Source organism: Rousettus aegyptiacus, unplaced genomic scaffold (genome assembly GCF_014176215.1).
Source record: "Rousettus aegyptiacus isolate mRouAeg1 unplaced genomic scaffold, mRouAeg1.p scaffold_m13_p_9, whole genome shotgun sequence".
Lineage (NCBI taxonomy): Eukaryota > Metazoa > Chordata > Mammalia > Chiroptera > Pteropodidae > Rousettus > Rousettus aegyptiacus.
In genome coordinates this window covers 15026633-15043990 of record NW_023416312.1, presented here as the reverse complement: position 1 = coordinate 15043990, position 17358 = coordinate 15026633, and the positions used below count along the sequence as shown (strand labels likewise).

Below are 17358 nucleotides of genomic sequence, written 5' to 3'. Positions count from 1 at the left end.
GGTAAATTGTACACATGCATACCATAGGTACATAATAGAAGACTGAATGTCTGTTTCCTATTCAAGTGTGTTATATACTCAAGTATCAGGTATTTAGTGGGTCTAATATTTATTGAAGACATTACTGAAGAATACCTTATTTATTTAATGAAAATTTCTTTTGATCAGAATAATTACTATTTACCAGATAAATTTCATGAAATCAGATTTAGTTTTTAAGTCAAAATACAGCATAATCAAGATTTAAAAGAAAAGATGATTATTGTAAGATGAAGGTGACTATCACAACAGCAACACACTTTTTATACACAGGAAAGCTATCTTATATGAATCAATGAACAAGTAAAAATCTGTTTAAAGTATTTGATACCCTTCTTATGCTTTTTAATATATATTTCATAAATATGATTGTACAAAAATGTCACGAAGAAGAATCTCTCTCAAGGCAAGCAATATTTTTAACTTCCTAATACTGCTCTTGTTCCCCACCCCCCACCGCCTTATTTCCTTGGAAGCACTTTTAGAGAAGTACACTATAAATTAAAAAAGGGTATGATTGAGCACAATATTTCACATGACATAAAAATAACAAAAAATGATGTACATTTGGATGTAATTCTGTATTTTGCAAAATCATTTCATACCTATTACCTTACCTCATTCGATCCTTGCAAAAACCCTATGAAGTATGCAAGGCAAATATTGTCATCATCATTTGATATGAAGAAACTGATATTCTGAAGGTTATGGTGATCCAAACAATGTCACGTGACTAGTAAGTTGCAGATTCATTGATTATACACAGTATTATGAACCTTGTTCTCATGCCTGTCTACCTTAGCAACCACATATGGGAAAGGCTCTATGAATTGCACCTCACATAATTATTCAATTATTGAACCTGAAATTATCTTATTTTCAAGTTCATGAGAACACATATGTCAGATTTATAGAATGATAAATGAATAAAAAAGTAATTTTTCTAATTTGGAGCAAGACAGGAAGACAGAGATAATATATTCCATTTTAACCCTCTAGAAAAGTTTTCTGAAAATACCAGTAAAAATAAAGGCATAATTTTCTAAAATTGTAAACTCATTATTTTGAATACTTTTAAAAGTTAACATTTCTATAATTCCCTAAGCATATTTTCTTTAACCTTGCAAATGCATGCAAGCATAAGATTATTTAAAAGCAAGGAGGAATACATTTCACCTATAGGAATCCACTTAGCATTTTTTTAAGTATGTCTTTCATTGCATAGATTTGAAAAAATCAACATGTGGTACAAAAATTTAACTTAAAATGGTAGTTTCATTACTTGCAAATGAAATATTGAAGACTGTGCTTACCCGTAACAGTTAATTCAGTGGTTCTTCTCACAACAAAGCCTCCATATTTTAATTCACATGTGTAATTTCCAATGTCATCTTCTCTGACTTCTCTTATAAGCAGGGTATCTCTTTTGAATACAATACTTGGCCTCCATGTTTTTGTCCTACATTCCTACATGAAGAATATAAAACTTTTGTAGTGTATATAGTATTTATGTATTTATATACATAGTATTATATTATTTATAGTATTATAGTACTTATATAGAACTGGAAAATACAGTATTTATATAGAACATCTCTTTAACCTATCGAAATTCCTCTCTCTATTCAAAATAACGAAACTAAAAGCTTCTTAAGTTATATTTTGAAGGTCTAAATAGTTTGGAATTAGTGCTAAAGACTTTCATGCTTTTTTCGCATCTCTGGAAAATTGGGTACTTCTATTTAAAGAGTATTTTAAGCAAAAATTACTTTAACTTCTCAGATTACTGTCTCTAAATCAGATATGTACTAATTTATTAGATATAAGAAAAGGGATATTTGTTAAGATTATTTTTAGCATCAGTTTTTAGAAGCAAATACTCCACATTTGATGATTATGAAATGAAACATCTTGATACTAGAACATAAAAAACTAAATGAATACAGAGGAGGCAGAAAAGATAATTCTACAGAGGACAATGCTTATATTTTAATATTTTAAATATTTTAATGTTTCCTTTAAAAATAGTTCAATCTCTTTATAGCAAGTACATTCTATAATCCATAAAAGAAATAGCCAATATGTACATGAAAGATTCTATCATTCCATAAATATATATTTTCATTGTGGGTGAGTATACCAAATTATGATCTCTGAATTAAGCTTTGGATTATAATGACATTCACACAGGAGATTTCTGTTTTTGCCCAAACAGAAGTCTATTTCTTCTAGCCAGATTTTTTTTCATGTTCAACTAGCATTATTACAGAGAAGATAGTGGTAAGTATAATGAAATACAGCATAAATCATCTCTTTAACCTATTGAAATTCCTCTCTCTAAGATCACTGATAGTGATCTCTTTGTTAACAAATTCCAGTGGTCTTTTCTAAATTCTTATTCACTTTGACTTTGTTTTAATTTTTCAGTCTGTTTATCACTCCTATATTCTTGAAACTTCCTGGGCTTCTTTTTTATTTGATTTTACTTCTTTTTTATTTTATTAAATCTATTGGGGTGACATTAATCAATAAAATTATATAGGTTTCAAGTGCACAATTCAATAATATGTCATCTGTATATCACATTGTGTATTCACCACCTAAAGTCAAATCTCCTTCTGTCACCATATAATTGACCCCCTTTACCCTCATCTACCTCTCTCATTCTTCCTTTCCCTCTGTATGGAGGTTCCTCAAAAACAAATAATAGCCAGAGTTTAATTCAATGGAATGAGGAAAAAATAGCTATAAACCCTTTGACACTATTCAGAGGTAATATTCTAAAAAAAAGTGTAATTGCCAAATCAAATTTTTACAGGCCATTATTTTGGTTGTGTGGTTCAAAGTTTTTGTATAATTGAGGGACAATTATTCAATTATTTCAAACCAAAAAATATATATATATATATATATATATATATATATATACACACACACACACATATATATATATATATGTTTTACATTTTCATTATTAGTTGCATGAACTGTGATAATCACATAAATTGCACAATGAATGTATGGAATATATATATTTCCTTGACAATGGAAAAATAATCTGAATTGTTACAAGACATTTAAATTCTACATATACTGCATCTCCACCCATCACTCCACAAGTTATTGTCTTTATAGCTTAAGGATACAGTGATTGGGGTGATGTTGGAAACATGACCAAAGGACCAATGTGAGGCCAGCCATTTAAAAAATTGAGTGAGAGTATGTATGTGTGTGTGTTTGTGTGTGTGCATGCACATGTATAGTTTCTAATGTTTCAGCAAATTCTGAGATACTGTTTGCAAAAAGAAAAGGTCCATGATACTTAAGATCAACTTATTAGCAAACAACAAAGAAGTCACATATCTGGAAGCTGAATGGACTCATATGAGTACTAGAAAAATGTTTATGGAAAACTTGGGTCAAACTTCATAAATACCTCTCCTCTTTGAAGCAATCATCAGGACTTGTTCAGAATCTGTGTGTGGAAAGCAGGCAAACCACACAGAATCTGAATGAGAAATACACAACTTAAAAAGAGAAAAAAATAAAACTATCTGCCCTAGAACAGAAATTGGTGGGACTAATATTTGAGGGTTGTTTAACATTTTCTAAGAAAAATTTAAAGGAAAAGTAGAAAATATTTCAACAGTTCCCCTACTGTTCTGAATCCTCCATGCTTATTATCAAAAATCAAAATTAAGTCTTACTCAGAGAAGGGCATTGTTAATTTTGGCAAAATCCTTAAAAAATTGTTCAAGATTTATGGAATATTACTGAGCCAGAAAAAAGGATGAAATCTTGCCACCTGTAACAACACAGATGGACCTAGAGGGTATTGTGCTGAGTAGAGTAAGTCAGAGAGAGAAAGAAAATGCCACATAATTTCACTTACATGTGGAATCTAAAGAAGAAAATAAACAAATAAAACAGAAGCAAACTCATAGATACAGAGAACATTTTGATGGTTGCCAGATGGGGCTGAAGGGGTATAAAAGAGGAAGGGATTAAGAAGTACAAACTGGTAGTTGCAAAATAGTCATGGGGATGTAAAGTACAGCATAAGGAATATATTCAATAATATTGTAATAACTATATATGGTGTCAGATGGGTACTAGATTTATTGGGGTGATTACTTCATAAATTATATAAATATCGAATCACTATGTTGTACATCCGAAACTATTATTATATGCCAACTGCAATTTAAAAATTAAAAAAAAAACATTTTCAAAAATTGTTCAAGATTTGTTTCTCATTTCATTTCTAACAAGTTTTGAATTCATAAGCAATCAATCACAAGGACTCACAGTTTGTATACTGACAGTGAATCTAGAAATTAAGAGGTTCGGCTTCCTAAATTCCTACTTCCAGTAAACTGGACAAAGCAAATTTTACACTAGAAATCTTTAAGTCAAAGATAAAATATTCCAAATGTTTATAGCATATATATTGTATTTTCTTGAGTATGCTCAGTAATGAAAATATCTTTTATGATATAAATAAGCTGAAGAGTATGTTCAAATCTTGAAAATCAGTGAAAGTTAATGACATGATAGAAAGAGCATATTAGATTTTCTGCTTAAGTTTAAAGTTTCTTTTTGAAGTTAACCTAATGCTATTTTTATAATGTTATAAATTTTTATCTGATGTTATTTTTTTAAACATGTATGCTTTTACATGGAAAGAATTAGAATATGCACAAAGATACTTCCATTAAACAGAACATTTAAATAAAACTAATGTAACATTTTATCACATAAACAAATAAATCCCTTCCTTGTTTAGGGACATATTGAACTGCTTACTTAAAGAGCTCTGAAATTAATTTTAGTTTTAATTCCTAAATTATCCTTGCAGATTATAACCAACTCAAAGGCATTTGAGGTATAAACTAGATGTAAATATAAACACAATACAAATATTAACATTTGTCAATGCCACCGGTTTGAAAACAAAATAACCAGCACAACCTGCTGTAGTATTTTAGGAAGGCAGAGCAGAACTGTATCGCACTCCTTAAATTTTTTTATCCAACTTGTCCAAGAATAAGATACACATTAATCCATGTATATGCAATAAAATCATTCACAGTCCATACCTTATACCATAGGATTTCAGGTTCTCTGGTTGGTAATAAAAAATCTTCTATGTCACGGCAGGAAATTTCCTTGCTTTTGCTAAGTTCAGCTTTATCAAAGTACTTCATCTTGGAATTGTAGCAGAGTCCAGTGTCATTTTCACCAACAGTCAGTGAGATAGATACTTTCATACAGTAAGTGGAGTTTCTGAAAAGAAGCAGAATAAATATGGTAGCCTAGTATGAGCACAAAGCAAGGCAGCAGTGTGTTTACTTTATGAGAGAGGAGAGAAGAGGAGAGGTGAGGGGGGTGGAAAAGTGGGGAGGAGGGGAAGGAAATGGGGAGAGGTGAGGGAGAGAAGGGAGGGGCAGGGAGGGGGAGATAGAGAGCAAGCTAGCAAAAACTCCATTGATTAACTGATGTTATGGCATCATGGCTTATTCCACAGGGCTCTCTCTTGTGACCCAGCTAAACAATGCTTGGTTCTGTAAACTCATTTATATATTTTTCATTTGCTGGGAAAAGATTTTTTTTTGTATTATATACAGGTTTAGTTTGAAAAGATGTTCAACAGAGATTTTTGTATCTAGAAAAATAAAAGGAATAAAGGAAAATTTAGGTCATGAAAAATGTGAAGCCTGGGTTTATGCTAAAATTGGCAAACTCAACAGAGAAGTAGAAAAATATAAGTGACCTATTAAACATTACGGAAGGACCAGATTAAGGCTGCTCAATTCTTATAGCACTGGTTGTCTTGATAAGCAGAAAGGTTATCAATGAGCCTGGGCAGAAAACAGTCTTGGATAAAACCACTGCAGAGTCACTATCTTTACAGACCCACATCCATTTGGGTTGGAACCTGAAGTACAGGTAGTTAGACAGGAGAAACATTCTAATGTATTATGTAAGGGCAAGCCCATCCTGGCAGACTTTACAGAATCATTTCATTAAATAGTGTCTCATTTTACTTCTTGCTGGTTCCTAAATCAGGTTTATAACTTGGAATACACAAGAATAAAAATTATGTTCAGAGATCTCTTGAAAGTATTAGGACCAAAGGAAGTTTTCTAATAAATTGCACCATTTCCATTTGCTATTTATATCTCTGGACATTCAATGAACACTAATAATATGTCAGGCACAGTGCCAGGTAGTGAGAATAGAGAGAAAAATAAAACATCAGATTTAAGATTTTATAGAGAATTTCTCATTTGGTAAACAACCAATGGCTTATTTGTGTACTTGGCCATCAAAGTCCTGCCTTTGAGTTTCATTGCCTTATTATCGCAGTCGTGTGCAACTGAGCCCTTTACCTGTGGGATCCGATGTTAACTCTAGGTATATGGTATCAGAACTAAACTGAATTGTGAGACATCCACTGGTGTTGCAGAATTGCATGGTGTGGGAAAAATTCCACACATTTGGTATGAGAAGTATTGAGAGTAGAGAAAAACAGAGTTTTCCTTTACAGTCAATTATTCACCTTTATATTGGGTAACAAAGAAAATTTTCACAAAATTAGAATTTATAATAACTGAATGTAGATGTTTCTAGCTTTGTATAATATGGAGTCTACAAGTATATCTAAAATATTTAATAGGTGAAACCATTAACCATTAAACAAAATCAATTAGTAGCTTGAAAAAAGTCCTGAGAGAATATATTCAGGGAATTTGCTAGAATGATAAGACATATCCCTACAAGGATCCAACAATAAAGCAAATCCTGCTCTGTGTGATCAAGCCCTGCAGAACGGCACCTGTAATCATGGCTATTCCTTCCTCACTGCCCTCAGCCCTGCATCATCGAGGAGAAGCGATATACAAGCAAATAACTAAAATTCAATGTGATAAATCTTACAATGAGCTATGTACTACCACAGTAGTGCCAAAGAAAGGAAAAAAAAGACTTCATAGATTGTGATACCTGGTTAATAATTTGGCAATTTTCAGAAAGGTTATTCCAGAGTCTAGAATGCACAGAGGCTTGTAGGCATAAAACAACTTGGCATGTTTGAGGAATTTGGCGTGGTTGGAGTATAAAGGAACAGCCAGAACTGAGACTGAGGAGGTGTGTAACAGCCAGGGTGGAAGTCAGTTAAGCCAGTATGAAGAGTTTGGACTTTCTGTTGGAAAATGATGAAAATTGGAGTTTGAAAAGATTTTTCTGATTGTAGTGAGAAAAATGGATTGGATTGGAAGGAGGACTAAGTGTAGTGAGACAAATTAGGAAGCAACTGCATTCATTTGGGGGAAAAATGGTAGCTTCAACAAAGGTAAAGCCATTGAGATAGAAAGGAGGGATCATGTTCAAGATATATTTAAGATATAGAATCAATATGAGTGAAGGAGCAAAGGAAAGAGAAAGGCATATAAAATAATGAGAAGAATTTTTCTAAGATGAATATATGAAAGGTAAAATCAATCTTTCAGCATGGAAAATGCTGAAAAAGAAACCACGTTGAGAGAAAAGAAATTGCATTCAATTTTAGCTTGAGCTTCACGCCCAAGTAGAAAAAGATCCTCTTTTGGTTTGCCAGCAATATTGCTCATGCATTATTTATTAGTTTTACTCCAGTAGAGACCAGAGCATGTGCTTCTCAAGCTCATTTTAAGATAATGTTTTTCAGAAGAAAAATAATTATCTAAATAAGGTATTTTTTAGGACACACTCCAAATGTATCTTAAGAAAATATTCAGGTTTTGGAATAATATTGATATCTGTACAACACATTTGAATTCTTAAAGAACAGACTTTTCTAAGAAATAAATCAGTGAATTTTAATTTTGAAACTTCTACATTAATATTTTAAATTTATAAGGCTTAGATTTGCTTTTGACTCACACTACTGATTAAGATTGTGGGTTTTACCACACCTCCTTATCTCCAATACCACACACACACACACACACACACACACACACACACACAGAGTTAAAAGCAAGATTATCCAAGTCCAACTGCAGAGGTTGAGATTCCAGCTCAATCACTCATTCCTGATAAAATTAAGGCAAGTTACTTGGCTCCTTAGGCTTCCATTTCCTCATTTGTACACAGAGAAAATAAAACTAAAGACTTCATAGGTGGTTGTGGGAATCAAATGTGTTAGAACACAAGAGTCCAAACACCGATAGTCTTCCAGTGAGCATGTGGTAGGTGTTACTTAGAGCTTATTAATTAGTATTGCATTCCTTTTCCCTACCTCTTTTATATTTCCATTTTGCAGTAAGAACATACAGTGTTTGTTGAGAAGGTAGGTTAGATATACAGTATCACCATGGTGATGCCTTCAGTTCTTTGGTGTTTAATTAATGTGAAGGAGAAGGATCAAGATATGTCCTTATTTTTCACAGGGATATCTGATTGGTAGGACACAAATGAGTGAAGTTAATGAAAACTATGGACTCCTCACTCCAGCTATCCTGTCCTGCTTTCCTATAAACATAACTGACCTGAGATGAGCACATTTAAGTATTCTTACTTTCCTGACTCTGATTCCCCAGCTCTGTGAGGTGACTACTCATTTACAACTGTCTGGTAATGTCTGGGATTCCAGACTCCCAAGAATAGCACTCTTTTCAAATTACTTACGATGTCTTAATACTTGTTTGCTGTTTCTTTTCATCAAGAGGTGATTTTAAAAGCTAAAAATAAAGCAGCAGCCAATGAACACTATAGTCCTACTTACTGAATAGAGCTAAGAGGAAGTAAGCAACTTGTGACACATTAATAAACATATGATCCCCCCTGAGAGGAATTACACACTCTCAAAGTAAAGAGTACCATCCACCATCATTAAATTTGCTGCATGACTGCAATGGTGCTATGGCTTTCTGCAGTCAGGGAAATAGTGTGGAATAGGGTAAGTGGGGTACAGAGAATGTTCCTAAAGGATTTTTGGTAAAAATCATCTGGCAAATATTTACTCAGCTTCTATTGTGTGGAAGAGATGAGCTGTAATCAAGGCAAAGTTAAATTACGACTGCTGGTTTCAATGTTTATAAAATGGCTACAGACATCAGTTATACATGTATATGGAAAAAACAGTTTTTCATAATTGAGAGTCAACACTCCATTATCTATTCCAGTGAAGAAATAATATTAACGAGAATTTTAAAAAGAACTAGTTTTCTCTGGCAACGGTGACTCTCCAGGACACACGATGTACTGTAAAAATGAGGCAGAGTTACTTCTTTCAACCTCTTGAGGTTATAGCAAAGTGATCCAAAGCCTAAAGAAGTCTATGATTTGTCCAAGTTCTGTCTAATTAGTGGCAAAAATGGGATTAGAACTCACATCTTCTAACTTCTAATTCATTGGTCTTTTTAAGCTACTGGAGATAACTAGTGCTGGATTAGCACATGTGAATACACACACATACACACATACACATACACACATTTAGTATTGCTTGAAACAAAATAATTATTTTGCATTATTTTACATTCCAAAATAGATATCTTCTGGAGAAAGGCAAAATACACTCTAACTTAGATTTCTTTGAAAATTTAGGCCCTAAACACCCCCAAATCAAATAAGAACTAAAAGGGAATGAGCAGCACATCTTAAAGAAATTTCATGATTTCTACAGTTCTTTCAACTACATAATTTCTACATTTATATAGGTATTGTAAAAGGATTGGCATCTGAAAGGACTGGCTTGGGGTCCTGTATTATTAGGGAGAAAAACTCTAACCTTAAATCTAGTGCAAATATTGGGAACTAACAAATATTACTGGACATAATCGAGGAGCAAATATATGAGAAAAATAAAATTAAAATCAGTCCTGTGAGTACACTCTCTGGAAGTCAGTACAGTGCACTGAAGTTGTCCACAGGTTTCTTAGCAGTGTGCTTCTTTGAAACAGTGAAAGACTCTGAATTGGCATGCATGGAAGCTACCAGAGACTTTAAAATTTACCTCTTATCTTGAGGTTATCATGCTAAGTGAAATAAGTTAGACAGAAAAAGTTGAGAACCATATGATTTCACTCATATGTGAGATATAAAACTGAAAGCAACAAACGAACAAGACAAACAAATAAAAATTCATATATACAGATGACAGTTTAGTGGTTACCGGAGGGAAAGTGGGGACAGGGGAGGTAGATAAGGGTGAAAGGGACCAAATATATGGTGACAGAAGGAGAACTGACTTTGGGTGGTGAATACACAATGCAGTATACAGATGATGTATTATTGAATTGTACACTTGAAACCTATATAATTTTACTAGCCAATGTTATCCCCAATAATTTAATAAAAGAGATGTAATTTCATAAAAAGATTTCGTGAAATTAAAACAACGGCAATAAATATTATGAAGATTTTTAAAAAATATGTCTTTTAAAGGATGGATGACAATGTCATGCAACTACAGATTGAGGTATGGAAATTTGGGTAATGCAGGCAAAAGGTAAAAAATGAAAATATGTGTGGGAAGAGAAATTTTGTATATTACCTATTAGCTAATATAGTATAATAAAAACCATGTTACAACATACCTAAGCAAAGCTTCAATTATTTTGTAATCATACCTGCTATGCATGATAATGCATAATGTTCAGTGTATCTCTTACTCTGACAGAGTTATTAGTAATACGATTGTTAAATATGTCCTCTAACAGTGTGACTAAATAGTTGACCTGTATATTATGTTAATTCTCAGGTCCCTAAGGGAAATAATAACATTTCCATAATGTTTAAAAATCTTTTCCCACTTTATGAAATGCTCAGAAAGACAGGGAGTCGATGATTTTAAAAGATGAAGTTATTCTATGTTTCTACATTTTACATGGTTTACTTTAACAATTGGTCATTTTTAAGTCATAGTCTTTTGTACATTTTTTTTGTAAAAGTAAAGGCACTGAATATTTTTAAAGGGTCACAAATGTCTGGGCACTGAAAAGCAGCACAGAGGAATAGCAGATCTGAAAGTTCATTTACTACAGACATGAGTAGAACTGAACTGGTCTGGAAGGCAGTTTCTTAACCATAAATTTGACCACAGTATTTAGTTATTAGTTGTGAAAACAAAGTGCTGGGAATCAAAAATGTCAGAGTTAGATTGTGGAAGGAATATCTTCCAGTTTGTAACTTTATTTCAAAACTTAAAGCCTTCTAATGTTTTCTATATTTTGAAATATTTTCTATTAGTTTTATGGTGATGCCCGAAGCTATGCATGTGGTCCCTCTGTTATATACTATCCTTACATGCACTGTAATATAGTTACTGGCACTAAATGTGAAATTTGTTTGGATTAGATTTTCTTTTCAGAAGAGCTCTGGAGCACCTAGTGATTTAACTGTGGTTGAAATCAACCGGTGAAAAGATCAGAGTGAGACCATTGAGCAGATGATAAGATCTAAAAATGCCAGTTTCTTGCCTTCTCATTTGAAATTCTTTTTTTTTTTTAATTTAACTGGTAAATCCAACTTCATCTATGGTCTTCTTCTAACTATATATTCAAAATAATTCTCTCTCTCTGTTTTGGTGGCAAGTGATTAATGTAATTTTACCATTTTTATTTTTCTAGCCAATATTCCTGGAATATTGAGGAGAAATGATATTGAGGAGGCTTCGGTGTATGAAATTCTAGTCCAGTATTTATTTCTCTGTCTGAGTTATTCTTGGGGATGAGCACTTTCAAACTTTATTACTGTAGACCCCAAGGTCTCTTTCCAGACTTTTTCTTAAGGGAGAAGAAAAGACTGAGAGAGAAAAAAACATCACTGAAGGAAATACAGGCCCAAAACATGAACTCAAGGCCACACAAATTACAAATAATTTCTTCAGGAAAGCCTATGGTTGACGGTTGACGTCCTCCAACTTTAGCCATCTTATTCCTTTGTTTATTTTCTACGTAACAATCACAATTTGTAGTTACTTACTTCCACTTATTTTGCTGCCTCCTCTGCTAATATATATTCTTCTTATAATATGTACAATAAGGAAATTGGCTACATGCTGTTTAAATTCTGAGAGGCATATTTTTTAAAACTGAGGTAAAATTCACACATGAAATTAACCATTAACCATTTGAAAGCATACCATTGTCATTTAGTACATTCTTAATACTGTGCAACCATCGCCTCTATTTTATTCATTTAATTTTTATCTTTTTATTATATTTATTAGAGTGATATTGGTTAATAAAATATATGGGTTTCAAGTGTACAATTCAATAATACATCATATGTATATTATATTGTGTCTTCATCACCCAAAATCAAATGTCTTTCTGTCAATGTTCACCTCGATGTTCACGGCAGCATTTTTCATGGTGGCCAAAACATGGTAACAACCAAAATGTCCTTCAATAGGTGATTGGATAAAGAAGATGTGCCACATACATACAATGGAATATGACTCAGCCATAGGAAGAGATGAAATACTGCCATTTGTGACAACATGGATGGATCTTGAGCTTATGCTAAGTGAAATAAGACTGGCAGAGAAAGTTGAGAACCATATGATTTCACTCGAATGTGGGATATAAAACTTAAAACAATAAACGAACAAAACAAACGAAAACTCATAAATACAGAAATAGTTGAGTGGTTACCAGGGGGAAAGGGGGGAGGGGGAAGACAGATGAGAGTAATAGAGACCTCTATTTATTTCTAAGACATGTGCATCATTCCAAAAGGAAACCCATACCCATTAGTAACCACTCCCCATTTCCCCAGCTCCACAGCCCCTGACAACCACCAATCTGCTTCTTTCTGCATGGATTTGCTTATTTGGAATATTTAATATAAAAGGGAGTCATATAACATGTGGACTTTTGTATCTGGCTTCTTTCACTTAGCATCATCTGTTCAAGGTCTGTCTATGTTGTAATATGCATCTGTACTTCATTCCTTTTCTTGGCTGAAATTAGCCCACTGTACCATATTTATTTTATTTCTATATAAACTGATGGACATCTGGGTTTGTTTGGCTATTGAGAGTAATGCTGCTATGAACATTCATGTACTAGTATTTGTTTGAGTCCCTTTTTTCAATACTTTTGGTATAAACCTAGGAATGAAAATGTTGGGTTATATGGTTATTCTATATTTAACTTTTTCTTGAATCAGGTACTTTTAAAAAAAATCTCTTAAACAATTTGTCCCCTTCTGAACAGTCCAGTTTCTGCTGGCACATGGAGAATAATCCATTACAGGAATCTGTTCACTATGATGGCCTACCGAGGCACTCTGAATAAATATTTGTTAAATGAATGTATTAATTATTAGTTAATGGCTACATAGTTCTGATTACATTTCTCTTTTGCTAATCCCTTAAAAAACTCTCCCCTACACTCACCATACTTTTTTTTTACCCTGCCATTGTACGCTTCTTTGACACAACACACAGTTCCTGCCAGCGAATGTATCTTCTAGGCCAGTCAAAAAAAATTTAACACAGCTATAAAGATTTCCTGGCCCAGAACAGCTACCTGCAATCATCTGATTATCTCCTCTCACTCAGCTTACAACAGACCTTATTCTAATGGTAGCTGACCTTGATTTGAAAGATAAAGGAAAGAAGGATAAATGAGAGAGCCACATCTAGGTCAGTTACAAACCACTTTTTTCTCCCCAAGCATTGCAGCTTTTTCTAAAGTGATCATCATAGTGCTGGTACTGTTAAATCTTGCTTGGACTGATGTAGAGAAGTGATCTAGGATCCAGATGCTCAACTAATTCTACACCCTACCCTCTAATTTTACAATGAAAATTCCAGGGAAACTTCCTACGGAGTAAAACAAAAAGTATATTGATCTTTAAAAAAGACAGAGATGTACCAGAGTTTATTGAAGTTTTACTCAATTTTTTAGAGTCAGAGTAATTTTCTGAAATTAAAAAAAATGCTTTGTTCTGTACTGCAAGCAAACCAAATCTGGACAATGTCAGGAAACAACCCACATAATCAGTGATTTTTTTCCTATTAATAGTTTTCTAAATATTTTTTAAATGTCATAATAACATATGCTTTATTCAGTTTTATTTTGCAGGTCAGTATTTCCTGATAAAAGCTTTGTTTTACTCAATTTTGAAAGAAAAAAATATAATAAAAATAACTGTGAAGATGGTAAGTAATCTTAATTATAAAGAGCATTTATTTAAAAAAGGGCATTTATACCATATTCTTAATTACATGTATAAGATAAAAACTGAACCTATTGCATAAAATTGAAAGAGGTGCATATTGTCAGACTCTGGAAACTGATGTAGTTATAATACACAACGTTAACCAAAATTCACTATCAGAGTTACATATAAAGAGTGACATCTTTGAACACAGCGTTGTTAGAAAGTGGCCCAAACTCTGCAAACATAAAGAAAATAGAACAGTGTGTCTGTTTCCAGGAAAGCTATTCCTCACCTAACAAAGGTTTGGGGAAAATGAAAAAGGAAGCCAGAAATACTTTATGAAGAGATTACAGTCACCTCCCTCAACTTACATCTTCATAGCAACAGCTTGGTGTTTTAATTTGAAGGTAACATCTGAGACCTTGCTTGCTTTTGCCACCACTTTCTAATTTCATATTTTAACTCTTTCACCTCCTTTTCTCCTACTATGGTATGAGATAGTTTCATTCTATGTAAATTCAGCATATTGCTTCTTAAATTTCTCTGGGTAAAGGCATACCATTTCATAAAAACAAAACAAAAACATTAAGCCCAGCAAGGGACACTCGAAATAATATAGGAATGAATATATAACTATTATTTATTAATGGAGTGAGTTAACTATCACTTATTGAGCATTTGAAATTCATTCATTCAGTCAATACATATTTATTGAGCAAAGACTATGTGCCTGGTCCAGTTGGGGATAAGGTAGTGAATGGGCAAAGTATTTACTTTTATAGAGATTATATTCTAGTATGACGAAATGGTGGAGGGAAGAACATTGTGCATGAAGTTTTATACAATAGCACTTCACACCCCTTTGGATCACTAAAAATAAAAAAAAAATGGAAAACAACAAGTTTTGGTGAGGACTTGCAGAAAATGGAAACCTTGTACATTGCTGGTGGGCGTGTAAGATGCTACAGCCAGCTGCTGTGGAAAACCAGTTTGACAGTCTCTCAAAAAGTTAAACAGAGAATTACCATATAATTCAGTAATTCTATACCTAAAAGAATAGAAAGCAGATCTTAAACAGATACTGTCACCAATGTTCATAGCAGCATTACTCACAACAGCCAAAAGGTACAAACATTACTCAAATGTCCATCAAGAGATGAATGGAGAAGCAAAATGTAGTATGTGTATATAATATTATTTGATCTTTAAAAAATTAAATTCCGATGCTACATTATTCTACATGCTATAAAACTGACGAAGCTTCAAAACAATGCATTAAGTGAAATATGTCAGAACTAAAAGGCCAAATATTGCATGATTCCACTTATATAATATACCTCCAACAGGCAAATTCATATAAATGAAAGTAGAACAGAAGTTACCCAAAGCTGGGAAAGGGGAAGGACTATTGTTTAATGGGCACAGGGTTTCTGTTTGCTATGACAACAAATTTCTGGAAACAATTAGTGGTAATTGGTAGCACAACACTGTGAATGTACTTAATGCCACTATATTGTACAATTAAAAATGCTTAAAATAGTAAATTTTATGTTACGTAAATTTTACCATGATTAAAAAACATTAAATTGTAAACTTCATATGAGTGAATTTATGGCATGTGAATTATACCTCAAGAAAGTTATTTTAAAAGAGATTATATGCATTATTTCATTTAATCTCCCTCTATGTAATCTCATTTAACCCTTTCCCTACTTTAAATACCATCTCTATGTTTTATTTCCTGTATTTTTATCTCCAGCTCTAAAAAAACTCTCTGAACTCCAAATTTATGTATCCTGTTACCTATTTGTCAAACTCATATAAAATCTAAAAAAATACTTCAGACCTAACATGCTCCAGAAATAAACCTTTAGTTTTACCATCAAATCTACTCTTACCCTAGTCTCCCCTATCTCACTGATAGCCACACACTTCACTTTGTTGCTCAAGCAAACTGGCTAGGGTTCTTTGAGATATTATAGTCTTACTCCAATGGAATAGGCATGAGGTGAGTGAGGGGGTACTAAAACTCAATAATTAAGTTAAATAATATTTCAATGCAATATTTTAAAATCGAATTAATATGAAAGATAGATGAGAACAACAAAGGCTTATAAAAGTTTTTTAGCATACCACTCTGTTCTGTATTTATCCTATCATTATCACTGCTTGATATTTTCTTGATTTTATTTCTTTATATTGGTGTATCTTTTCTCTTGCATAAAGTGTAAGTACCAGGAGAGAGGGAGTCTTACCTACCTTGTTCACCACTTTATCCTATGAAGATGCCTTCCACTTCCTGGGTTTTCCTGCCAATTGACTATGAAGTTGGATTTTTCCAAGAGAAGACCTATCATTTCAGCTCCTGGGTCTAACACTACTTCCTTCCTCTCTTTTTCCCTCTAGACATTAGGAGGTAGTGGCTTGCTTCTACTAATCCTAGATCGACTCATATGCTGCCATTTAAGCTCTTAAAAAATATTTATAACCCATCTCCCATATTAAACTCTTAGAATGAACTTGCTTTAACTGACTAGATCCTGGCCAATACAATAGTCTAGGAAACAGGGAGGAAAAAAATGGTGTAGATGACAGAGGCTTTGTTCATCTCTCTTCTTATCAAAGTTGTGACAGAAACATGGAGCAAATAGCAAGAAAAGTTGCCTGGGATCTAGATGAACAGAAATCCTACAACTAGGGAGAGAAATAAGAAATCACCCCACAATGGTAGAAGGTAGGAGGGGACAAAGACACAAGGCAGTCCTGTCTCCAGCTGCTGAGTGGGACAGAGGCTGTGGCAGTGGTAGGGTGGCGGGCAGCTACAGATGCCTCTTAAAAAGGCCGCATTCATGAGCAGACTTTGGCAGTGGCAAACCTGCTTGCTCTAGGCATTAGCATCAGGTCAGCTTCACAGGGGGAACCAGAGACTTACAGGGGGACACTGAGTTGTTGTACTGAGGGCCAGAAGCGAGGCTCTCTCTTGGGCAGAAGTATAAGCGGCATCTATTGTTCCCCTGGTGAGTATTTTCCTCCTACCACTGTGTGGACACAGCGCCACCATAATTGAGACGTCATCAAACTGGGTAACAGAGGTCGCTCTACCCAGAGGATTCCCGAAAACTCCACCTCCCACAACTTGTGGACCCACCCAAGCCACAT

At 33.6% G+C, this 17358-nt stretch overlaps 1 protein-coding gene across 6 annotated transcripts in view; it reads right to left on the bottom strand.

Moving 5' to 3' along the window:
• IL1RAPL1 (interleukin 1 receptor accessory protein like 1) overlaps nucleotides 1–17358 on the bottom strand; it is a 1213847-nt gene that overhangs the window by 489710 nt on the left and 706779 nt on the right. For all 6 annotated transcript variants that reach the window (XM_016159491.2, XM_016159489.2, XM_036226767.1 and 3 more), the window contains 2 exons: nucleotides 5139–5325; nucleotides 1353–1506 (listed from right to left, as the gene is read on the bottom strand). In XM_016159491.2, coding sequence (XP_016014977.1) covers nucleotides 1353–1506; nucleotides 5139–5325 — 341 coding nt within the window. The remainder of the gene's footprint in view (nucleotides 1–1352; nucleotides 1507–5138; nucleotides 5326–17358) is intronic.